Raw genomic sequence first — 27,252 nt, 5'->3', positions numbered from 1 at the left:
TGATTCAGGCTGCCAAGAGACCAGGTGAAATGGCAGTGGCTTACCTATATAAAATAGTGTTTGGTTCCATCTAGAGGCCAGTTTCATAATTACAGTGGTGCCTCGCTTAACGAGCGCACCGTATAACGATGAAATCGCATAGCGATCCGTTTTTTCGGATCACTAATGCGATCGCTCAACGTTTTTTAAATGGGGAAAAATTCGCTTTGCGAAGACCGGTAAGCGTTTCGCTTACCGATCTTCGCAAAACGAACCCCGATGATCAGCTGTTCGGCGGCCAAAATGGCCACCGGAAGCCGGGAAATGGCCTAAAATGGCCGCGCGCAGCGTTTTCGCGCCCTCGTTAAGCGAGGCGAGGGCGCGAAAATGGCTGCCGGCCATCCTGAAGCTTCGCTGAACGGTGAGTATTTGGCCTATTTGGAACGCATTAAACGATGTTTAATGTGTTCCAATGGAAATCGCTGCCCCGTTCAGCGATGCTTCAGCATAGCGAAGGTTAATCCGGAACGGATTAACCTCGCTATGCGAGGCACCACTGTACATCTTGAAATCTGTATTTGGAGGTCATTTAATTATTTAATATTTTCAGATAATGGATAAGTGAATCAGCAGATATTGATCCAGTAGTCCTACTGTACTGCATTGTACAATGCATAGACTCTATCACTTGTTACAGACGAGGTCTTCAGTAACAAAAAGCAGAGACTGAAGAATAGATCCACAAAATAAAGCTTAAGGGAAATGAGGATATATTTTCTGTATGGTGTAATTACTTTTCAATAAATCTGGTGTCATATTTATACAAAATGCAACAAAAATAAAATAGTACTTTGAGCACTGATTTCTTTGCATACTTCAAATGTTAACATATTTAAAAAGTATTTAATTTATTTAGTCATTTTCCTTTAAAGTGTCTAATGCAATTAAGTGCTACCAATTCATCCTACTGTGATGCAATCAACATAAAGATACAGTACTACATAATAACACAGGAATAGCTAATCACTAATAAGCTCTTACATATTATTATCTCTTCCTTCATGCCACATTCATAAATAGTCAAGTTACTTTTATTCATCATTCCAAAATACACTGGAAACTGTTAAATGTTTTTATATTTTTTTCCTATATTTTATTTTTATATGTTTTATTAACTTGCCATTATTTTGACTAAGCAGTTACTTGTTTATAGTGGGTATCTTGGTATGCCTTCACTTAAATGATGAGGTCAATAAATTCCACATCAATATCTGACCATGGCCAGTAATGATACCTTTAAATATTCTCAAAGTATAGCTATTACAGCCAACAGAATTTCATAATTTAGCACAAAATTAAAGCTTTATTTCCTTTCAGAACTGTTACAACTTTTGTTAAATTCACTAGATTTTGACCATTCATCCTACATTGTGTGATAGCTGAAGCTGTCATAACAAGCTTGGACTCTCCATCTTGGGACATTGCTTTCATATAGATCCTACATCACAATACAACACCTATGGTGCTACAAGCATAACTATGCCCTGCCTTCCTCAGAGGCTCAGCCAGTCCACGATTCCAAAAAAGGTTGGGGACCGCTGTGTTATACAACAACCAAATGTGTGTTTTCTTTTTGTGTGTGTGTAACTAAATCAGTTCATTTTTATGGTCTTCCAGTACACAACCGAAGAAGGATATTTACCGTATTTTTCCGTTTATAAGACACCCCCATTTGTAAGACTCCCTCCAACTTTTCTAATCCAAAAATTAAAAAAACATAGCTTTGAGGATTCAGCCCCTCAGCTCAGAACACTCAGACATTAGGCGTCCCTGTTGAATCTGAGCCTACAGGCTCCACTTCCAACGAGGTTCTAATTGGTTTGTTCAGCATCAGCTGACATCAATTCCATAAGGCTCCTGACTGTAGGAAGCTAAGCCTCATGATTGGAAGCAGCTAACACTTGTGACTGAAGGAAGCCTGTTTACAGCTTACTTCTGTGTAAAACACACCCCTCAATTTTTAGTGTAATGATTTTAGGAAAAAGTAGTGTCTTGTGCATGGAAAAATACAGTAATCCTCAACAAATTGCAAAAAAGGTTCAGCACAATTAGCAGACCTTACAATTATTAAGGACAATTAAAATTTATGTCACCTATGTATGGTATTAAACTGTACAGTACAAAACAGAAATGACAACAAGACGAAGAACAAATCTCTTCTTGTTTTACCATACTCTCCCTTTGCCTTTCTCACATTTTTGCATGCAATCCAAATCCATGTGGGAAAACAATGCTACTGGTATTGGACATGGTATTAAGATCTTTCTTTTCTAATGCATTCTAGGCAAGTATCTTCTTAAGGGTGAAAGACATATCATTCCCACCCTCTCGAGACTAAACATCCCTACACAATTAAGTTACACCAAGACCTGAATAAACTAATCTCAGTAGTGAATACAGAATGGGCACTAACGATCAGCATGCCAGAATCTTAATAGCTTAACTTGAGAACTGCTCTAAAACCAGTCAAAATGAGAGTAGCAAAGGACATACCTTGGAACTGCTCCCAAAACAATCAAGTTGGCTTTTTGTTTGTTGTTTCCAATTACAGCATTTTTCATATCTCTGTAAATCCAGAAAGAGAAAAACCCTAGTGAATTATGCTGAGGTAACTATGGGCTCAATTTTTCAGAATTTAGTTTTACTGAGATAAAATAGTTGCTACATCTGTGTTCTGAACAGGACACAAGCAACAGCCCCCACAGCTTCTGGCAGTCTCTGGTTTTTTTACAATCCCAGGCCATTCAAAGAAATATTCACTTGCTCATTCACAGTAAAGTCATCTGCAACATGTGTCTGAAATCAGGATTACATTGTTAAATACTGGCAAGGAAAAGAAGTACTTCCAATGTCCAGAAGTGTGAGAATATGGAAAATAAATACATAAGAGAATACTGTACAATTTTTTCTTATATCCCTGGTCACAAAATTCAACAGCTAGTCCCAAATAGAGAGCTAGTGTGGTGCAGTGGACACAGGGTTGGACTATGAGTCAGGAGACCTGGATTTCAATCCCTGTTCAGCCATGGAAACTCATTGGTAGCAATGGTAAAACTACTCCATAAATAACTCACACACTTTGAAAACTCTATTAGAGTCAGCCTAAACTGCATGCTACATGTTGGTATGTAACAGAAATTTCTACTGAAGACAACCCATTGAGTCAATGGGATTTATGCAGGTGTTGGTTTGCTACTCAGCAAGCAATCCAGTGGGTCTTTTCTAGCTGGGACTAGCAATTGGATGTAGGCTTCACTATAACTTATATTTACAATATTTTTCTCCTTGGAAAAGCTAACCCTACCAATTTTTACTACTTGCAATATTTAAGCTGAAGCTATTTTCTGCATAAAGTGACTGTATAATGTAGTATCCTCTCATCTATCTATTATACTCTCTAGCAACCCGTTCAATTTCATTCTAGTTTGAAGAAGTCAGCAAGCACTTAAGTGTTTGTTTTTAAAGGACCATTCTATAGGCCGGGCTGGATACAGATTTCATCAAATTCTGAAATCAATTAGGTTTAAGTCAGTTATAAGAATACTAACTGATTTCAATAGATCTTCTCCAAGTATGATTAAATTTGGATCCAGTGGTCTGTTCTTAAATGCAGAGAAGGTATTTGATGAAATTTCTTTTTTCGAAAAAAATTAATCTTGAGTCGTGATATTCTATGACTTCCAAAGTCAAAGTAACTTTTAATGCAAAGAGGATTTTTGTAGACTACAATGCAACAGACCAATGCAATTAGTAGATTGTTTTGTATACTACAAAAAACTACTAACTCTAAGTATGAAATACGAAACAGATGACCTGAGCATCTCTTTGGCATATCCAGTAAACTGTCAAAGTTATGAACCACAATGAAATGAAAATATATGCTTCTTTCCTTTCTTTCCTTGTACCACCACATTTACTATTTACTCTGTGATCCGGTGCAATTTCAAGTTATGCATAAGCTGCAGCCATCAGCCCGCCCCTGCCCCCAGTAAGTGTCCATTTGCCTTCAGATCAGGCAATCACACCGGTAGAAAGATGAGAAAAGTGATGTCAAATTGATTAAAATAAATTAAATCACCCCTGGTGACTGAACAAAAAAAGATGATTCCCTGCTGAAAAAGGCGACTGCACAAGGAGCTTCCCCACATTGAGTTTTACATCATGTCATTACTGGGCTTTACTTTGAATTTATCTGTACCCAATCCAAAGTAAACTGCAACATAAATGCCCAAGGTAGTCACTCCCTTAGGTAGCTATGCATATAAAGTGTACTATGGGTATACTTATGAAATTTAAAGATATAAAAGCTTTATTCTCATACAATTAAAACTGTGCTTGTACCCTGCACTAAAGAAAACTGTGAAGTGCTATATTCTATGCTACATAAAAATGGCTATATTTGACTTTCTGTGATGTCAAAAGCATGAAAATTGGAGCAAAGAATTTTGTAATAAACAAAAGAGAGGCTTCAAGCCTGTTGCTACAACTTATACAACCTAAGAATAATTACATCAATATAAACAGCGACTTTTAAACAAAATTGGACTTCTCTCCTGAAGGTCCCAAAGCTCCCATGTATACTCCTTTCATCACTGGGGAGTCATCGCAGCTGTGCGATGGGAGGGAAGCCTTTCCTTACTGAAAACCACTGTTACCAGTAAAGTTATACCTTGACTTTCAATAACTGAAGACTTCCCCCTCCTACCCTACAGCTTCTCAATGCTGAAAGAAATTAAATGGGAGCCTCAGGACCTTTTGGAGAAACCAGGTATGTCTAATTTCTGAAAAATCACCATCCACCTTATGCAGAGTAATTATTATTCTCTAATTCTGTAGGGTTACATGCTATATAGTTCCTTGTCTTTAGTGAGTAAAACCTTAGCTTAAAAATATTTCACTAATCCTAAAGGAGAAAACATTTCATCCAATATTTTCTCTCTACAATCCAAGTTCTCTGCTTGATAAAGTGGTTTATCCTTTGGAGGAAAGAAAATAATGCCAGAACTGACCCCCTTCATATCTCCATACCTATCTATTTCCAAGAAGAAAGTACTATTCTATTGAGGTTGCTTGAGCACTTCCAAATTCACAGCCATTTTTAATCAAATCTCTTAATTCAACTTCTGACTGAGACAAATTTGACTAAGAAATAATTGAATGACATTCTTTCACTAAAAGATTTTCTTACTACAGGCAAAGGAAACACAGGCAAAAGGTACTACATACATTTCAGCTTCTTCATTATACATGTTTACTACATGGATTTGATGAAACAATGGCTGAAATCCTATTGTTTGGTGTAGTAAGTCACAAATAGAGAAGGCCAATGAATCAGTGTGGATTTGATGAGTAAACCCAGCTCTATGTTCCACTGATTCAATCAGCTATGACTTACTAAGTCAAGCAACAAGATTTCAGCCAATGGTTTGTTTTACAGAAATAATGTTTCTCCACCTCAGGTCAATGTATCCAATGCAAAATGATACAAAGTAAAAAAGAAAAGGTGCAGCCTTACAGAATATGGACTCAGTTGTCAAAGTGTAGTCACATATCGTTTCAAAAACAGCTTCTGAGTTGCATTTGAGATTTGCCACTAAATGGGCACACTGGGAAAAATTTAGAGCAAGAGTTCCATAAGAAGTTTGACTACAGTTAAAGTGTTCCCCTCTAAAACATACAGTGAATGCAGTCAGTCAAGTGTCCAAAACATGACAAATCCAAATTATGATAACCACAGGCACAAAGCTATTCTAATTAGAATTAAAATAGAAATATTTTATAATAATGATCTGTCCAAACAGAGAAAGGAGACAAGAATCAACGTATTCCACATGATAACAGAAATGAAAAAGCTTTCTTGTTTTGCTCTGCACTATCCAATTGAAGGAGTCTGGAGGAGACTCTTGAGAGTCCCCTGGACTGCAAAGAGAACAAACCTACCCATTTTGAAGGAAATCAACCCTGAGTGCTCACTGGAAGGACAGATCCTGAAACTGAGGCACCACTACTTTGGAAATCTCATGAGAAGAGAAGACTCCCTGGAAAAGACCCTGATGTTGGGAAAGTGTGAAGGCAAGAGGAGAAAGAAGGGGACGACAGAGGATGAGATGGTTGGACAGTGTCACTGAAGCTACCAACATGAATTTGACCCAACTCCGGGAAGCAGTGGAAGACCTGAGGGCCTGGCATGCTCTGATCCATGGGGGTCATGAAGAGTTGGACACAACTTAACGACTAAACAACAACATCCAATTGAAATGTACATGCATTTAAAGCAAAGAAATAAAGTCAATTTATCACCTCTGAAGCGGTTACTTAGTCTTACAAAGGCAATCTTTTCTATTATTTTTCCATTGCATAACTTTTTTTCTTCAGCTTCAGTGGGTTTTTTCAGGAGATGAATTCCAACTTGCTATTATCATTCCAAATTCCAGTAATAAGTCATCAAACATTACTAACACATACATATACCAGTTTATATTCCGCCCTCAACAGCTAAGGCTACGAAACTAGAAAAATTAACATCAAAAGCCCTTAAAAATATTCCCTCCTTATTCACATGCATGTGGAAGTAATTCTATTCTTAACTGTCAGATTTATTATGATCAAAGAAAAAAAGGTGTAGGTTTTAATCAATAGTATATTTTTCTTTACTTCTTTGCGGGCTAATAATAAACCATCCTGCTCAAAACGTATACTTAATTTCCTCATTGCAAATATTTTAGTTATCCGTGAGAGACTAGTGGTCTCCAGAATCAGGAATTCAGTTTTAATGACCATTTCTGTGCTTGTTAAATAGGATAGATCTCCATAACAACATCTAACAGAGACATGATCTTCCTCTTTCTATCCTACTTAACATAATACCAGTTTTCACTGGCTGTTTACCGTGTCTAGCTGGCTAAAGTCCAGTAGTAATGGGCCTAGTCTAGTTTATTATTTATTTAACTTATATGCCACCCAGTTGCAACTCATGATCAGATTTCAGCCACTATTTTCAGGTAGCAATTTCTTTAATTCCATAGTATCTCTTATCTTATCAGTCACTCATTGACACTAATTTTAGGGCAGATATGATAGAATTAACCAATGCCTAGCAAAACATGTAGAAAAAAACCCATGTCTGGAATCGTACTAAAAGCAGCAAAGAGAACTGGAGAATGATCAGGACTTTAAATTTATTTATTTATTTAACTTACATACCACCCATTGAGAACATGTTTACTCTGGGCGGGTTACATAAAGCATAAAAAATAAACTAAAGGTAAAATATGAATTAATCGCAGAGTCCAAGATGGAAAAAGAGAGAGAGAGAAAGAAAAGAAATAGGCTAGGTAATGACTGTAGGGAAAGCCTGCCTGTATAGCCATGCCTTCAGATTGGTCTTGAAGGCTCTCAGCAAGGGAAGTAGGCAGATCTCTGCAGGTAAGTTGTTCCAGAGGCAAGGGGCCACTGCCAAAAAAAGCCCGATTTTTAGCCTTTTCCATTTGGAACCCTCTTGGTGTTAGGCCCCTCACCACCCGGCCTGACTGGAGCAGGTGATATGGCTAGAACTAGGCGGAAGAAGGCGCTCTGCCAGGTATAGAAGGCATAAAACATTTAGGGCTTTATATGTAATAGTCAGCACCTTGAAACTGATGCGGAAGCAGATAGGTAACCAATGTAAGGCTGCCAGGGTGGGGAAAATGGTGAAATCTTTTCACCCCTGTTAATAACCTGGCCACCATGTTCTGGACCATGTGAAGCTTCGGCATCAGTCTCAAAGGAAGCCCCATATAGAGAGTGTTATAGTAGTCTATTCCGGAGACTAAAAGCATATGGATCAGCGTGGTGAGCGCCCCCACGTCTAAACAAGGATGCAGCTGGGTGATCCGCTAAAGATGTGAGTGGGAGGACCGAACCACGGATGCTACCTGGGTCTCCATGGTAAGTGCCAGGTCAAGATGGACCCCCAGACTGTGAACCGAATTCTTTGTGGTGATAGTCAAACACACCCAAAAGAGAGGGAGTTCCCCAAACCACTGACATTGTGGCTGCCCACCCGCAAGATCTCCATCTTGTCTGGGTTCAACCTCAGTCCATTCGACTGCAACCACTGTAGGACAGCCTCCAGCCAGTACCCAAGGGACTGAACGGCATCCACTGCAGATGGAAAAAGGAGATGCAGAGCTGGGTGTCATCAGCATATTGGTGACACAAGGCTCCACATCCCCAGATGACCGCCCCCCCAGCGACCTCATATAGATGTTAAACAGCACTGGGGAGATGACCAAACCCTGCGGAACCCCACAACTGAGGGACCACAGGGCCGATACATTCTCCCCAAGCTGGACTCTCTGGGGACAGCTCTTCAAGAAGAACGGAGCCAAGCAAGAGCAAGGCCACCAATCCCCAACTCGGAGAGCCTCCCCAGGAGGATACCGTGGTCGATGGTATCAAAGGCGGCTGAGATATCAAAGAGGATGAGCAGGAACAATTTGCCCCTGTCAGCCTCCCTAAGTAGGTCATCCAGCAGGGCAACTAATGCCATTTCCATGCCATGGCGTGGCCTGAAGCCTGACTAAAATGGATCCAGGGCATCGGTTTCATCCAAGAGGACCTGAAACTCATCGGCCACCACCCTCTCAACTACCTTGCTAAGGAAAGAAACACTGGCGATGGACCTATAATTTTATTTATTTATTTATTTATTTATTTATTAGACTTATATACCGCCCCATAGCGCTACAAGCACTCTCCTGGCGGTTTACAATTTAATTATACAGGCTACACATTGCCCCCCCCCAGCAAGCTGGGTACTCATTTTACCAACCTCGGAAGGATGGAAGGCTGAGTCAACCTTGAGCCGGCTACCTGGGATTTGAACCCCAGGTCATGAGCACAGTTTTAGCTGCAGTACAGTGTTTTAACCACTGCGCCACGAGGCTCATTGTCATTGTTGCCCGCCGTCAAGCTTGGTTTCTTTGTAATGGGCCTAATGAGCGTTTCCCCCAGAAGAGGCGCATGTAATACTTCAGCAGCCCATTCAGTTATCACCGGCCTGGCAGCTTTGATTAGCCAGGTCGGGCAATGATCAAGGGAGGAAGAGGTGGCTCGGCAGCGATCAAGGACCTTGTCCACCTCTGCAGACATCACAGGTTGAAACTAAGTAATTCTCAATGGACAAGGCACTGCAATGAATGTCTCAGCTGGATCCACTGTTTTAAAATAGCGTGCAAGATCCTGGCAGATGGCCTCCACTTTTGATTTTAAAAATGCTGCAAATTGGTCACAAGAAATGCTAGATGTATGCCAATCATTGTGGCCAATTCCAGATAGATACGGAAAACTTCCATATAGTACGAAAGAAGATTACTTTTTTAACAGGTATGTATTATCTGGAAGATGTATCAGGTAAATGGGAGGGGGGAGAAAAATAGGACAAGAACATGGTGGCACCTTAAAAACAGTTATTATGTGAGCTTTCCTGGAAAAGTCCACTTCATCAGACATAGGAGTGGGATTATATAGCAAACACATACGTATTTGTTGTTGTTCAGTTGTGTCCGACTCTTCGTGACCCCATGGACCAGAGCATGCCAGGCCCTTCTATCTTCCACTCCCTCCCGCAGTTGGGTCAAATTCATATTGGTTGTTTTGATGACACTGTCCAACCATCTCATCCTTTGTCACCTCTGTCTCTTCTTGCCTTCACACTTTCCCAACATCAGGGTCTTTTCCAGGGAGTCTTCTCTTCTCATGAGATGGCCAAAGTATTAGAGCCTCAGCTTCAGGATCTGTCCTTCCAGTGAGCACTCAGGGTTGATTTCCTTCATAATGGATAGGTTTATTCTCCTCGCAGTCCAGGGGGACTCTCAAGAGTCTCTTCCAGCACCACAATTCAAAAGCATCAATTCTTCGGCGGTCAGCCTTCTTTATGGTCCAGCTTTCACTTCCATATATCACTACTCGAAAAAAGTAGCTTTGACTATGTGGACCTTTGTCGGCAAGGTGATGTCTCTGCTCTTTAAGATGCTGCCTAGGTTTGTCATCGCTTTCCTCCCAAGAAGTAGGTGTCTCGTGGCAGCTGTCACCATCTGGAGTGATCATGGAGCCCAAGAAGGTAAAATCTTTCACGGCCTCCATATCTTCCCCTTCGATTTGCCAGGAGGTGATGGGACCAGTGGCCATAATCTTAGTTTTTTTGATATTGAGCCTCATTATGAGGTTCTCCTCACTTTCTGCCCTCAGAGTGGTATCAGCTGCATATCTGAGGTTGTTGATATTTATTCCGGCAATCTTAATTCCGGCTTGGGATTCATTCAGTCCTGGCTTTTGCATGATGTATTCTGTATATAAGTAAAATAAGCAGGTGGACAATATACAGTCTTGTCATACCCCTTTCCCAATTTTGAACCAATCAGTTGTTCCATATCCAGTTCTAACTGTTGCTTCCTGTCCCACATATAGGTTTCCCATTTCTTTAAGGACTTGCCATAGTCTGCTGTGGTCCACACAGTCAAAGGCTTTTGCATAGTCAATGAAGCAGAATTAGATGATTTTCTGGAACTCTCTGGCTTTCTCCATAATTCAGTGCATGCTAGAAATTAGGTCTCTAGTTCCTCTGCCCCTTCAAAATCCAGCTTGTACTTCTGGGAGTTCTCGGTCCACATACTGCTGAAGCCTACCTTGCAGGATTTTTCAGCATAACCTTGCTAGTGTGTGAAATGAGTGCAATTGTACGGAAGTTGGAGCATTCTTTGGCATTGCCCTTCTTTGGGATTGGGATGTAGACTGATCTTTTCCAATCCTCTGGCCACTGATGAGTTTTCCAAACTTGCTTCCATATTGAGTGTAGCACCTTAAAAGATGATGCTGTTAAGATTTTAAATAGTTCAACTGCAATGCCATCACCTCCACTGAACTTGTTGGTAGCCATGCTTTCTAAGGCCCACTTGACTTCACTCTCCAGGGTGTCTGGCTCAAGCTCAGCAACCACACTATCTGGGTTGTCTGGGACATCCAGATTTTTCTGGTATAATTCCTCTGTGTATTTTGCCACCTCTTCTTGATGTCTTCTGCTTCTGTTAGGTCCCTACCATTTTTGTTCTTTATCATGTCCAACTTTGCACAAAATGTTCCTTTAATATCTCCATTTTTCTTGAACAGGTCTGTTTTTTCCCTTTCTATTATTTTCCTCTGTTTCGTTGCATTGTTCATTTAAGAAGGCCCTCTTGTCTCTCCTTGCTATTCTTTGGAAGTCTGCATTCCATTTTCTGTAAGTTTCCCTATCTCCCTTGCATTTTGTTTCCCTTCTCTTCTCTGCTATTTGTAAGGCCTGGTTGGACAGCCACCTTGCTTTCTTGCCTTTCCTTTTCTTTGAGATGTTTTTTGTTGCTGCCTCCTATACAATGTTATAAACCTCCATCCATAGTTCTTCAGGCACCCTGTCCACCAAGTCTAATTCCTTAAATCTGTTCTTCACTTCCACTGTGTATTCATGCAAGATTCTAGTTAATCTAAAACTGAAGTAAAAGCTTCCAATCTCTTTCTTGTGGCCTAAAACTTATTTTCATAATTCTAAACTAGGCTTGTGCAACCCGCAGCCCGCCAGCCACATGCGGCCCAGGTCGGCTTGTATGTGGCCCAGTGCAATTTTTTTATTTTTAAAGAAATTCCAAAGTTTCAAGTTACACTGCTGGCACTTGCGGCCGGAATGCGGCCAGGGACATCACAACGGTAGTGGGGAGAGAGGGAAGGAAGGAGCAGGAGGGGAGGGGGGTTGCGTGACTGCATTGCGCCATCCCTGTCAATAGGTAGACCCCCTCCCAGCCCCATAGAGCCACCGGAGTCAAAGCTGGCAGCCTCTGCTGTCTGAGATCGCAGCTGCTGGTAAGCGTGCTTGGAGCGGGGCTGCAGAGGACAGTCATGGCTGCCCCCCCATGTGGCCCAAACCAAATTTATGCGCGGCCCAAACCAAATTTTCATCTTCTAATGTGGCCCAGGGAAGGTGAAAGGTTGGACACCCCTGTTCTAAACTGAGGCAGGCAACATGACTCCCTCTAAATATCGGTTTCAGACCCTCCAAACTTTCTCTAAATACTGTTTTAAAGCCCCAGAAAATCAACAATGTACTCAACCACTAAAAACTGGTAGTGTGGCCTTCCAGGCATTTTCCCAACTTCACAGTGGCACCTCATTGCTTAAGTTATTTTATCTCAACTTATTCAGCAATTAAGCAGTTTTTGCCACTTGATATACTCCAATTAACATGGAAGGAAGTCATATACAATTAAGTCAATTAAGGCAGACAACTGCAATTTTAAGAAACAAAGACATAAACAATGCTCAATTACAAAATGAGATAAGATAAATAAGGAATACTGTACAATGATACTTTGAACCTAGGAAAAGGCCTGTGAAGCTGCAAGCCATTTTCGTTAGTGAACTGCCCTGCTTTTTTTAAAAAAAATTGTTTTTCTGAAGGATCTTGGGTTAGAATGCATTAAAGGTTAAGCAATTTAGACCATCCACTTCAAATAATGCTAACAAAATAATTACAGTGGTGCCTCGCACAACGAGTGCACTGTAGAACGACGAATCCGCACAACGGGGCCGTTCTAGCGATCGCACACCAACGGCCCCTATGGCTCAAAATCGCAGAGCGAAGGTCGGTAAGCGGTTCGCTTACCGACCTTCGCTTTGCGACCCGCCGATCAGCTGTTCAGCGGCTTCAAAGTGGCCACCAGAAGCCCCAAAATGGCCACGCGCAGGGTTTTCGTGCCCTCGTTAAGTGAGGGGAGGGCGCAAAAATGGCTGCTGGCCATCGGAGAAACATCGCTGTATGGTGAGTAAAGCTGCTAAGTTTAATGCGTTCCAATGGCTTTTTTTGATCTGTACAGCGATGTTTTCACACAGCGAGGGTTAATCCGGAACGGATTAACCTCGCTGTGCGAGGCACCACTCTATTTCTTTAAATTAAAAAAAAAAAACACTATCAGCCCATTTTACCACACACATGCACACACACCACTTCCTCCTTACCCCACATGGGAGTGTGGCTTCCCAGATGCCATTAAATATAAAATTTGGTTCTTGAAGTACTGAGATCATCCACCTCTGTACAGAACCATGGTTTATGATTATATTCAAATGTAGCCAGTTTATGTGATACTTATGATTCAGGATTCAAAAAATAATTCTACCTTTAAACAAAAGTATTAAATTCCTATTTGATAATTAGCCAACTCACTTTAAAGATATTAATTTACTGTAATTTAACTTTTACTAAAAAAAATTAATGAAAATTTTTAAAATCTTTTTCTTTAATCACCTAGGATTTTGTGTCACAAACAGAGCTGAGTATAAGCATAAGTAGGCAAATGAGATTTCCGAAAGGTATAATTTCAGAAGTAACCCAGAGACTTTTAAACTACTAAATGTATGTAGTTAAGTAATTCAAAAGTTTTATATCTAACCTTATTTGATATAGGAAGATGATAATAATCAATAACTAGCAATATTTGTGGGGGATAAAACAAGTGATGTGCTGTTATGCATATGCGGTGCAAAAAAAAAACAAGCTATGGGAAAGAGTTAGAAAAATATTATTGAATCAGCAGCATGATAACAAGCATACAGAAGTTTATATTACTTACATGACACCCTGCAGGACCTTCTGGGGATCAGGATCAAATAATCTGTCAACATAGTGGCGACTACTAGCTGTGACCTCCTGTAATCAAAGACATTTGTGGTCTGTCAATCTGACATATCAAGCTTTAAATACTCAAGAAGGCAAAAGTCCATAGAGAACTAACATGTTGATTTAATATTAATACATATTTTTTCTAACTAAGAATATAAGATTTTATTTAAAAATAATTTTGCTTTTGCAGAGAGGAACCTTTGCTGCACAAAGTTTCTACACCTGATTCCAGGCAGCTCCCTCCCCCTCAGTTGCAAGCCCATGTAACACAGACCTAAATGGTGGTAAGTTCAAAATCCAGTAGAAAGCCTATGGCTATAAAGGCTACAGGGAGGAAAAGAGAAATGGAAAATAATTATGCAAGTAGGCTTCTACTCATACAACCACTGCATAAAACCATCTGTTGCAGAGTGTAGCTCAGAGCTGAAAACTTGTTTGGAAAAAATGAGGAATTCTGTACCAAGGAGCATAGCATACCAGCAGTTAAAAATTATAGTTCAAGACAAAAGCTATAACTCAAGATCACCGACAAAATAACTGATATACAGTATTTTCAATCACATGTCAAACTTAACAACAACAATTACAAATGCAATAAAAATTGAGTAGTCTAGAGCTAGTGATGGCATACATCTCCAAACATTCTTAAATGAAATTGATTCACTGGAGTAGTTCCTATAGGGGCTCAAGTTTCTTTTGGGGACCAAAACAGCCTTGGCCACTTGGATAGATGATCTGTGCCAGGAAGTGGATGGGGAACTGTCTCTGATGACTCCAATGGAGTTCTAAACAGCATTTAACATCATCATTATTTTGGGCTGCCTAACTGATATGAGAGTTGTAATTTTTGTAGTAAGTTTGGTCCTATTTAGCTGAGCACCCAGAAGGCAGCACTAAGGGACTACTCTTTGGTCTCATGGCCATCAGCTTACAAGGTTCCTCACGGTTTCTTATTTACACTTACATGAAACTTGGGTGTGTGTGTGTGTGTGTGTGTGAAGAGATCATCCACAGTTTGGGGATTTTAGGTCACCACAAAGACAAGCTACATTTGATACTCATGTTTTTCTTTTTCATCTCTACCAATGAGGCTATGGAAGCCTTGTTTATAATGAAGACTAGATGTGAATGAATAAATTATCCTAAATTGCACTACAGAAATTAAGAAAAACAAGGGTAATGAAGAACAGGATTTTAAGCAGGATTATAAACTCTATTCTAAACATATTTCTGGTTCAGAATTCTTTAGCAGCAACTGAATACTGTAGATAACATCCAATATTCTGAGAGTGAATGTCTCCACATGCAGTAGAAATTCCTTCTTTATCTTTTCCTGATCACAGTACCTCCAAACCTATGGAAGATGAGAAGTACAGAAGCTGGAGGAAAATTTTATTCATTCTCCTTCACTGATACAAGCCTTTCATGGGATGCAACACTTGTTGAATTTCATCTTACGTCTTCTTCACCTGACTCTCATTGGTGGCTCTTAAAGAATGCTAACAGAAAGAATGTAGATCCCTCAGGTCTATGGCCTGTTCATCCCCGGCCTAACTGCAACACACAAACTTTGTATAACACTAAGAAGATGAGCTACAAGGACTATGTTAAACATAAAATAGAAAGTTGCTATAATGTCAGTATTAGAAAACTGGACTCAGCATTGATCTCTAAACAAAACAAAATCTGGACTACTTTTAGCTATGCACATTATAGAAGGACCTCTTCTTTAACAACAGCTTCAAGGTTAAAGCTTGACTCATGGAAGATGCCCTTTCTCACAGGCTCCACCCACAGTCAACAGGCCACCCAAACCTTTGTGTAAGATTTTCTAGAATCTGTAGAAACTACAATCTTAAAATGACAGCAAATAATCCATTTTTGTTCATGTTGGCTTCAGAGGAATTGTACCTTGCAGCATGCCCTATTACAGACCCCCTGATCCTGTACTGTGCACTGGACATGCAAAGGACTGAGATGTTAGGCAGTAAGCAAACCACTAGCTTGCGCAACCTGCTGCTTTCAAGGAATTCTGTCCATACTGACTGCTATTGAGGAACAGAACTTTGAGCGATCTTCCAGTATGTAAACTCTATTAACATGGGACAACAGCCAATCCTGTTCAGCTTTACTGCTGGACCACATGGACAGAGAATATAACCTCTAAGTCAGGATCCATATTGCACTGGAACATCAAAACAGATTGCCCACCTATTTTTGAGAGATACTTGTCCTTCATAATTCATTTCCTACTGACAAGTCTAGTAAGCGTCTTGACGGTTTCCTACAAAGCAATTTAAAATCAATATCTATTACTTTACACACTCTTGCTTCACTCAAGACCAACTCACCATTCAATATGAATGACTGCACAGAGGCAGAAATTGCAGTTATTTCATCTACATAAAATTAGGTACTGTATCTTTAAGAATTACTATTTGAAACATGTCTTTAAAGAAAAAAATTGAGTTTTCCCCCTTTCATTATGAATAGTGATAAATATCCACACTTTTCAAATGTATATAGAGTATATAGATTATATCTATCTTTAAGTATGTTATTTAAGTATGATTGCTTAAAGTAGGCTCCATAAAAGAAAATACTGTAATTGCTATCAGATGCTGGTGAGCTATCCAGAGAATAATTTTGTTAGGTGCCCTATATAAAGGCAATAAGTAACATAAAAGACTGGTTGCCAAAGCAGCATGGAAATTCTGAGGCTGACATACAAATTTTAAATATTTTTCAGCCCTCAGAACTTGCGTAGTACAGCTACTACTTCATGCTGTTGCCTAGGGGTCTCATGCAGGAATACTGTACTGCCTAAATGAGCCCACTAATTCCTAGAAATACTGTCTTTTGGGATAGTAGGTAATATTACTCCCTATGAGAAAAGATATATATAAAAATCACTGTTTTGTTAGACCTTCAACTAGCTATTATGGAGCAGACAAGAAACGTGCAAGTTTCTACCAGTATTCAAATGCAAAACCACCCAGACAACTTCAAAATCAGCTCCAGCACTAAAGGTGGTAAGAGAGAGAGACCTTTCTACATATTTTAACCACAAAATAAGTTGCCTTTTATAATAATAATAATAATAATAATGATGATGATGATGATGATGATGTGCTGTCAAGTCAATTGTAAATTATGGCAACCGATATCAGGGTTTTCTAGGTAAAGATCAGTTAGTAGAAGTATACAGCGCAGCTTCCCCAGGGCCACACAGGCTGGCTCTACTCCCAAGAGGCACAGAGGGGAACTGAAGTCCATATCACCAGCTAAATAGCTTCTTACAAAAAAAGCAGCACTGATACAGAACATTAACAAATATTGTCTTTGCAGTTTTAATTTTTTTAATATGCGTAAAGTCTGAGTGGCTATTGAATAAAACAAATGAATGAACATGGTCTAAAATTCAAGTTATTGAGAACCAGTGTCATGTTGTGGTAGAATGTCAGAACACTACTCAGGAGATCTGGGTTAAAGCCCCTGCTTGGCCACAGAATTTCACTGGGGGTGACATTGGTAAATCAGTTCTTAAACATCTCCAATATCTCAAAACCAGTACTAGTAGCATCATAAATTGAAAGTGAATTGACAGCACATAGCAATATTTCCAAGTTATGCCTTTTTCCCTCTCTCTGCAATGGATATTTTCTTATAACGATAAACATATAAAAGGGTTACAAGACTAATCTACCACTTCCTTTTGGAATTTCCATCTGGCTGTTCAAAACAGCAGTCTTAAAAATGATGATTCAAGGTTACTGTAGCAGTAGTGCCAGAACACAGGTTAAAAAAGAGAAGTGGCAAAGGGGAGTTGTTTGAACCAACAAGGTGTGTAACACCTTTGAGAGTAATTGGCTCAGCACATCATTAGCCCCATGGAGATTACTCCACCCTGTGCTTTACTGAGAAGCTGTTTAAGATGCTCTTACATTAATTTTTTAACAGAATAATAAACAAAACACTATACTTCAAAGCTTTATAGAAGTTTGTTTAACTCGGTTTCCCCAGCTTTTAAATTAAATGCGGCTTTCTCTCTATAGAACTACCAATGTGAAGTTCAGATTACAGGTGATTTTGGCAGTCAAAACATTCTTGTAGACATGATATTTGCAAAGTTTTTTTAACCCCAGAAAGTGTTGTCACATGGTCAGACGCTTTCTATCAACCACTTGCAGGAAAACCTATCCCTACATGCTCTGTAGTACTATATCTAGAGAGGCCTACCATTTTACTAAATACACACATACAGAAACAGTGCCCATGACTTATTTTTACACCCAAGACAGATATAAGAATATACTAAGTACTAGAATTAAAAATATGTAAGCCAACAGCAAGCCAGAGAAAAAGGGCACATACAAGAGACAAGCTAAATCCAACATTCCCATCCATCTTCTACAAAAGTGAAATATGTAGACAGCTTGTTTATGCCACAAACTTCAATCCAGATTTAATCACACCTACATCCTGTTCTTTTGTATGGGCTTTAACAACTCACTTCCTATTAGTAGTGGTTAATATTGTTTAACATGCAACCGACCAATATGCGACTGAACATGTGAAGAATTAACAACCATAGAGACAGCGCTGATCCACTGAATGCAGCATCTGAATATTTCAGAGACAAATGACAACAATTTATGAAGAATACTATTTATTTATTTATTTATTTATTTTATTTATTTATTTATTCAATTTATATGCCGCCCAAACTACCCAGAGGTCTCTGGGCGGCTTACAATAATTAAAATTCAATATAGCAAAAGATAAAATAATTAAAATACAATTAAAATACAATTAAAATTGCCATCAGACCCACAGCTAATATAATTTCAATTAAAAGCCTTCTGGAACAGGAAGGTTTTGACCTGGCGCCGAAATGTCATCAATGTCGGCGCCAGACGAATCTCAGTCGGGAGGGCATTCCATAGTCTGGGGGCAGCTGCCGAAAAGGCCCTTTGTCTACAAGCCGTCCCTCTTACCTCCTTAAGGGACGGCTCTTTCAAAAGGGCCCCCTGGCTAGATCTTAACTGCCGGGTAGGTTCATATGGAAGGAGGCGGTCCTTCAGGTATCCAGGGCCCAATTACTAGCAATAATTAAGAGGACAGATCTGCTCAAAGGCTGGAAACTATCCTAAGTTAGGTGACAATTTCTGTAACACAGTGAAACAGAACCCCCACGGAATTCTACCAAAAGCACATTTCTTAAATGAGTCTAAATCTGACAACTTTAGTGGGTGATGTCAGGAATGACTGAGGAACTGCAGCATGACCATCACAAATGTGGCAAAAGGATGATATAACAGTATGATGAAAAGCAGTGTTCACACGCACAATATGTGGCTGATCAGTCAAGACTACAGAAAAAAGATTTCAACTATGTACAATCCTATAATGACGTTCATGGGACCAAGACCTGTAGAAAACAGCGTGGCTCACTTCTAAACAAACATACATAGGATTGCAAAGGGATCATAAGAAAGTTCACTAAATGGACACTCTATAGTGCCAAAAGTGGAAGAATACAAAATAGGAGAGGGCTCCTGCACCTCTGATTGCCCACAGAAGGAACTGCAGCAGGTGATGCTTGCATCTACTTCTTCCACAACTATTAGACATGTAGGACCTCTGCTCTCCTTTGCACCCTAAATATAATACAGCCTTCTCATTCCCTAACACCCTGCACTCATTATCTAAGCAAGACATGAGGGGGGGAAACCCAATTTCTTTTTTTAAAAAAAAACTACTGATCTATACTTAATTGATGTGCATAATTCGATTCTATTCAGAAAGTATGCTCCTGTTAGAGTTGGCATCTATGTTGAAGAAAAGAAAATCAAGAACATACAATAAAGAGCTGGAATTTACTTCTTAAATGCACCTTGGAAAATTATGCATTCTCACAAAATCCTGCCAATCAATGAAACGCGGGCTCCTGCCACCGTGACCTGAAACATCTGAGCAAAGATTAATGTGCAGCAATTCTTATTCTCCCCGCAGAAGGAAAACCTGCCCCCCCTCCTGCCCACAGAAATCTCTCTGAAACGAAACAGGGGGTCACTGCACATAGAGGGGGGGGCTGGGTGTCACACACGCCTTATTATTCGCGCGGGGCGGGAGGGAGGCGGCGAGCTCCATCGTGGCTGAAGGAGAAAATGGGACGGGCATCCAGCGAGGGCGGGACGCGCTCCGAATAAATCCGCCGGGCATGGCAGGGGAGAGCAAGCCTCCGACGGACGCCCTGCCTGACCTCCTTCGCCCGGACTCGCAGGTGCCGCCGCGCTACCGTAGCCCCTGAGCGTCCCCAGGGCCTCCACTCACCGACAGGACACTCATGCGGAGCGGCGTCTCCAGCACACACGCCATCTTGGCGCGCCCCACGGGGGCCAGCCGTTCAACCCCACGCAGGAACCCGAGCCACGACTGCTCCCGCTGCTGCTGCTGCTGCTGCTCCTACCACTGGCGCCGCCAAGCGCGCCCACATCGCCGGGAGGGGAAGGAGGGAAGGGAGGGAGGGAGTCCACCCGCCCGGCGCGAATCAGCTAACGAAAAAAAAAATTAACTGCTTCTTCGTGGGGCACACCGACTACGCATGCGTTGTAGGACTTCTTGGAAAAGGGCGGGATTATTGCCGGAAGTCGGTGGATTTACTCCCACCTGCTTACGGAACGTCAGGGTAAGAGAGGGCGCGATGTTTTCCAGACCAGGGGGTGCCGCGCCGATAAAAACAGAACGAGGTTAGCAGGGTGCCCTGGCTAGGCGCATGCGTTGGACTCAAAAATCACCTGTCTGAATCTGTCTTCGGTCGTGAAAAGGAAAGCGGAAGAAGGAAAACGCTGCGTGGATATTTTCAGTCCTGGCACGCCATCTGCTGGGGCTTTATGCTTTAAAAAAAATGCATGGGAAAAGTCTGACGCTGGGCGATCGCCAAAATGTAGCCCGTTTAAATGCACATGTACAAAAAAATGAACGCGATCTCCTACGTTTCTGTGAGATCTATATAGCGGTACTTCCCACAAATGACGGTTAGGTGCATGCTCACATTAGCTTTTATTTCGGAAGTCGCTGTAAATAAAACGTTGCATATATATATATATATATATATATATATATATATATCGCATATAATATCAGGCGACTGGGTGTTGCAAAGCTTCACAGGTTGCAATCCACTGTAACAGCATTTGGGAGGGTACAAAAACATCGAAATGTATATACTGTCCCTTGCTACATCATAATCATGTGTCGCCAAGTCAGTTCTGACTTGGGTTGCCCTTTGCAGGAAGGGAGTATTCACAAGCGGGAGTATTCACAAGCGGTTTACCATTCCCTTCTTCTGAAGTTTCCTGGGACTGCGGGACTTGCTCATGGCGGCACAGGGTGGTTCTACTTGCTGGGGGCACAGTGAGGAATCGAACTTGCAAGCTAACTTCTGAGCTGCCTAGCCAGCTATATGTTACATAGCAATGAATTTATAACTTGATACTGTACAATCTTTGTTGAAGTGCTAATTCTCAAAATTAGCTGAGCAAAATAGGAATGAGGAAAGAATAAGAATTTTGTGATTACTAAATGAAGAATGGGTGCTGTTTATGAACCTGCTTCAAAGTAAATGAAGAAACTTATACTCAATAGGAGGGGAAAACAACACTTTCAGACATGCTGTACATGGATGGCTAATCCGGTTGTACTGAACTGTATTGAATGGATTCTCAGATAACTCTGCATAAGATTGCAACCACAGAAAGACAGGTTTTTAAACTCATTAAACAGGCACTCTGTCACACATGCTACAGCTTGACTCTTACTTCACAAAATGGATAGGCGCATATTTCATTGTCCTGTAAGTGCAAATGGCAGCAGACTTTGTAATACCCACCCTCATTTTCTTCAGAAATTTGCTGAGGTAGAAAATTTCCTCCTTCCATTGAGTTCTCCTGCCTTGTATTAGTGAAGAAGGTAGATGCACATATGCAAAATTATATCACCCTATTCTGTGACTATACAGAAGAGACAAAAGGATGACAGACTCTTTTGAAGAGGAAGCCTATGACGAAGAACCTGCAGTTCTAGAAAGTGAAATTAAAGCTCCTCTGAAAGCACTAGGAAAAAAAAATCATTGGGGTAGATGGAATACTGATAGAACTGCTCCAAACCACAGAGATTTAATCTGTCAAAATCCTAACAAGATTATGCCAACAAATATGGAAAACAAAATAATGGCCCACAGACTGGAAATGCTTAATATACATTCTAGTCCCTAAGAACGGAAATGCTAAGGGATGCAGTAACTAAAGGACCACTGCTTTAATTTTTCATGCAAGGAAATTGATGCTCAAGGTGTTGCAACAAAGGCTTTCACCTTATATAGAGCCTGATGTTCTAGCTGGATTTCAAAAAGGAAGAGGTACAGTATTCGAGATCATAACCCCTGGCTACTGGAGTACACCAAAGAATTTCATAACATCAGTCTATACTTTATTTAGTTTCTATTATACTGTACTTTAAAGTCTTTGATTGTGTAGATCATGAGAAACTATGGGCTGTCTTGAAAGAAATAGCAATGACTTGAAACAACTATTAGGGAAGGTTAAAGAATAATGTGCCAAAGTCGGACTGCAGTTGAACATTAAGAGGACCAAAAACATGACTACAGAAAAACTACACATTGACAAGGAAGAAATTGAAATAGAGAGTTTGTATACCTTAGTTCAATCATTGATCTAAATTAGGACTGCAGCCAAGAAATCAAAAGACTTAAACTTGGAAGGACAGCAATTAAGGAATTAGAAAAGATCATCAAATGTAAGGATGTGTCACTGGAGACAAAGACCAAGATCATCCACACTCTAGTATTGCTGATCGCCACGTACAGGTGTGAAAGCTGACGTTTAAGAAAACAGACAGAAAAAACTGTTCCTTTGATATGTGATCCTGGAGAAAAGCTTTGCATTGAGAAAATGACGGAATACTAAAACTAGAAGGACATGACTTAAACCTAGGATGGCACGTCTTCCTGTTGTATCAAAAAGCAAAGGATAATAAATTTAAGAACCACTTGATAAGGAAAGCTTTAAACTGTGTAGGGACTAAGATTCAGGAAGAAAATTACCAAAAAGGTCCTGAATGGGTCTCGCCAATGGAAGCATTCACTCAACCAACATTAATGGAAAAGAATAAGCTCTTGAGATACAGAGATTTGTTAAAAGAAGATTTAAGTATGAAATCAAGGAAAGAATTAGAAGAATAAGGTATAATAGACTGGTGGACAAAAACACAAATAGATTCAAAATATACAAGAGACAAAACAATAGGCTTTTGTAAGGAACAAACACCATTAGATAAGATACTTCTGAATGTAATAGAAAACCTGATCCAAATGTTGTATAATTATCTACTAGGATTAAAAATGCAAGATGAAATAGTTAAAGAATCTATGATTAAATGGGTCCAAAATGTGGGTCACAATATTAACTTAAAATCATGGTCACAAATGTAGGTCACAATATTAACTTAAAATCATGGTCACAAATATGGGAGGACAATATTAAGTTAACAAAAGCAATTAATTATAAAGGAAATATGTATAAGATGTTCTATAGATGGTATATGACACATGAAAATTATTGAAAATATATTAGAGTACCTCTAACAAATGTTGGAAATGAAAATTAAAAGAAGGTAGTTTTTATCATATGTGGTGGACTTGTAGGGAAGTTAAGAGCTTTTGGAAATAACTCTTAACTGTTATCCTCTGTAATTCCATATGAACCTGAACTGTTTTTGTTGAATATAATACCAGATTTGATAGAAAAAGAAAAAAGATACCTAATTATACATGTAACTACAGCAGCAAGAATTTGATATGCTAAATACTGGAAAAAAGAAGAGACTCGAATAATACAGGTAAAGGTAAAGGTAAAGGTTCCCCTTGACAATTTTTTGGTCCAGTCGTGTTCGACTCTAGGGGGCGGTGCTCATCCCCGTTTCCAAGCCATAGAGCCAGCATTTTGTCTGAAGACAATCTTCCGTGGTCACATGGCCAGTGCGACTTAGACACGGAACGCTGTTACCTTCCCACCGAAGTGGTCCCTATTTATCTACTCGTATTTGCATGCTTTCGAACTGCTAGGTTGGCAGGAGAATAATGCAGGACTTAATAGAAAAAATGTTCCAAGTAGCTAAGATGGATATTTTAACTGAAGTATTAAAAGACAAAGAAATGGTTGAGGCTAGGGAAAAGTGGGACCCTCTGTATGATTGGATGAGAGATGAGAACATGAATGTGTTAAAGTTATGAGAAAGAAGATGTAAGATGTAATTGTAGAATTTAAAAGTTTAGAAAAAATGGCAAGATACGTGCGAAGTACGCTTAGTAAGAAAACATTTTGGCAAAAGTAATAATGATATAGGTTATTCTTTATCACATTCTGTATTTCTTTATTTACCCCTGTACCCTGTTCTAAATCCCCTTCCCTATGATTTTCCTCTACTCAATGGAAAATGAAATAAAAATTATTTTAGAAAAACAAGAGGGAGAGAGAGAGAGATAATAGCTTTACGGATACCTTGGAGTGCCAGAAAGACAAACAAGTGGGTCCTAGATCAAATCAAGGCCGAACTATCTTTGGAGACAAAAATGTTGAAGCTGAGGCTGTTCTACACTGGGCAGAACATGAGAAGGCTGGATTATCTGGAAAAGTCAATAATACTGGGAAAGGTGGAAGGCAGCAGGAAAAGTAGGATACCAAATATGAGATGGACTGATTCCCTAAAGGTAGCCACAGGCTTGAGTTTGCAAGAGCTGAGCAGGATAGTTGAGTACAGGACATTCTGGAGAGCATTCATTCATGGGGTCACCATGAGCTGGAAGCAACCTGACAGCAAATAACAACATTTTGTGACTCTCTCAATCTCTTTTCCTCCCAGTCTCAAAATTACGTTGTCCTATTGTTTCTTCCTACACAATGAACTAGATGACTTCATATTAAGGGAGGGGAAGCTTCCCCCATCTTCTTCAATTAGCTTTTCATATTTGAAAATTCTCCAAAGTGAGTTTGTATCCAGATGTAATCTTCTAACAACTGGCTGCATAACAGAGCTGCATACCTTTGGCTGATAATATTCCTTTATCAGATCTAAGACTCTCAATTAATACAAGGAAGCACAACATTTTTATCTACAAACACCAGATCTGATTTTGGTATTATTATTATTATTATTATTATTATTATTATTATTATTATTATTATTATTATTATTATTATTATTATTATTATTATTATCAAACTCAAAAACATTAACAATCTAACATGTAATTAACAAGATAAAAATACAAAAAAACCCACTACTAACTAAACATCCTTCCTTCCCCTATGGATCAGATATTTCATCATCGTCTGGACCTCAAATGTCTTCAAGAGGATTCCGGTGATCACTAAGTTCGCTATATACTGTATATAGTTTCCCCCTAAGCTCCTGTCTTTTCCTGTATCAGCTTCCAACTTTGCTTTACAAAGTCTCTTGGCCTCTAGTATATCTGGTATACTAGAGGCCAACTAGTATATCTAGTTCTGCAATATTCAATAGTTTCTTTAAAAGCTCATCCATCGTTGGCAAACACCAGATCTGATTTTGGAAGAGAAGGAATCAGAGGCCAATTATGTTTGCATGTGCATATGTATGTACACACACTGGAATTGAAGGATGCTGAGAGTCACTGGATAGTAGTGGACTTTAACCACACTTATCCTACTCAACATTACTGGGGTGGAAAAAGGGCAGCTTTGGGATTGTTGAAGTACTGGGGAGTTTACAATCAATTACTCCCATTCAATAAGGATTGCAAGCTGCCTAAGGGTCACTAAAGAATATTATCCTGATCAATAGAAGAAACTTAGCAACTACAGAGAGTGTAATTAGACTTTTTGGAACCACGTAGAGACTGAGGGCTGTGGGTTCTGTATTCCTGATTTAAAGAAACCCCATATAGATAATAATAGTTTCCAAAACTTCAGAATGAAACTTTCAAATGAAAAACACTACACCGTAAGACTGTAATCAACCATCCCCATGATCTTTGAAAGCCATAACTAGAGAGTATGGCATACCAAGTCTCAAAGGCAGAATATAAGCAAGCCTTATATTTGTCTCCACATACCAGGCTATAATTGGAAGAATTTAATATTATTCCTTCTCTGTTGCAAAGGTGTAGAAAGGCTGAAGCTTTCCCAACTGTTTTTGTAGCTTCCATTCTTGCTTTTATAGAGCAAGATGATGTGATGCTCCATTCTCTCCTGGCGTAACCAGTACAACAACAAGCTTGAAACATATGGCTTGCCAGATACTACTGACAAGTCCTTTGTAAAGAGCAAAAGGAGAGTTATATAGAATTATAGAATAATTGAGTTGGAAAGGGCCTATAAGGCCATAATGTCCAACCTCCTGCTTCTCAAATTGTTCCATGAGGAAAAAGGCAAGATAAAAATGTAGTAACTTACGAAACTATTATTCCTTCCCCCCCCCCCAATAGTATAACTAACACAGGTAATCTTCTGGAATTTTTGAATAATCAATGTCCCCCTACGTAATTATGAATTTCTATAATACATAGCCAGAAACTCAAGTACAGCAATACTGTCAGCAATATGGTAAAGAATTCCATCACTACAATCTTCTATATTAATGATTTCCAACCTTGGGTAACCCAGGTGTTCTACAACTCCAAGAAACCCTGGTCAACACAGCTGGTGGTGAAGCTTTCAGGGAGTTGCAGTCCAAGAATACCTGGGTTACCTAATGCTGAGAACCACTGATGTACAACGACACCATGTCCCTGATTGACAGGAAGAAGGGCTAGTAAAGACTGCAGAGAACTGCTACTGGTCATAGTATATACTGCAGTACAGTACAGTATTATGTTATGTCTTTGGGGACTAGGCTCAATTAACTTTTGGAGATCCTTAACAGCCCAGCACTTCTGACATACATTATATTCAAGATATTTTATTGTAACTGTTGTTTCAGTCTATAGAGGCATCTGTGTAGATGTTTTGAAGCAAATGTTCTTAAAGACATTATCATAAACAGATTATAGTAATATTTTGTTCAGGTGTTTTAATGGGTGCAGCTACAGGCCAAGAGGACATGAGTGGAGATAATGTAACACTTTTAAGTTCTATGGCACTATTTGTTTACTTAGATATCTATTGATTAACATTTTGAATTTCAATTCTAGACAAAAATCCAGTTTATCTCCCTCAACTGAGCTGGGTATCCATAACATAGAAGAATCAGCTCTACATTCAGAGTTTTCAAAAACCTAGAATAAAATATAAATTCAGTTGCATACACATGAATTTGCTATGTGGTTCCATCTCTTCAACACAAATGTATTATACCTAGACCAAGTTGGCAAGTGCCTTAGCAGTCTAAGTGACAACAGCAGCTCCAGCCTTTTCAGTTCACTTGCTCTTCCTGAATTCAAATCTCTTACTCACAGCTCTGCTTTT

General features: G+C 39.7%; 1 protein-coding gene across 9 annotated transcripts in view; it reads right to left on the bottom strand.

Moving 5' to 3' along the window:
• ARMC8 (armadillo repeat containing 8) overlaps window positions 1-27,252 on the bottom strand; it is a 142,187-nt gene that overhangs the window by 56,258 nt on the left and 58,677 nt on the right. For 2 of the 9 annotated variants that reach the window (XM_020787417.3, XM_020787418.3), the window contains exons 1-3: window positions 20,063-20,220; window positions 13,677-13,753; window positions 2,533-2,604 (exon numbers count right to left, since the gene is read on the bottom strand). In XM_020787417.3, the coding sequence (XP_020643076.1) occupies window positions 2,533-2,604; window positions 13,677-13,753; window positions 20,063-20,107 (194 nt within the window). In that variant the 5' untranslated portion in view covers window positions 20,108-20,220. Of the gene's footprint in view, window positions 1-2,532; window positions 2,605-13,676; window positions 13,754-20,062; window positions 20,221-27,252 lie in introns of those variants that run through there. The other 7 variants (XM_078389351.1, XM_078389349.1, XM_020787419.3 and 4 more) reach the window with 7 other exon arrangements.

Source organism: Pogona vitticeps, chromosome 3 (assembly GCF_051106095.1).
Source record: "Pogona vitticeps strain Pit_001003342236 chromosome 3, PviZW2.1, whole genome shotgun sequence".
In the NCBI taxonomy this organism is placed as follows: domain Eukaryota; kingdom Metazoa; phylum Chordata; class Lepidosauria; order Squamata; family Agamidae; genus Pogona; species Pogona vitticeps.
Note: the sequence above shows the minus strand (reverse complement) of the source record. Positions and strands in the feature narration are given on the sequence as shown.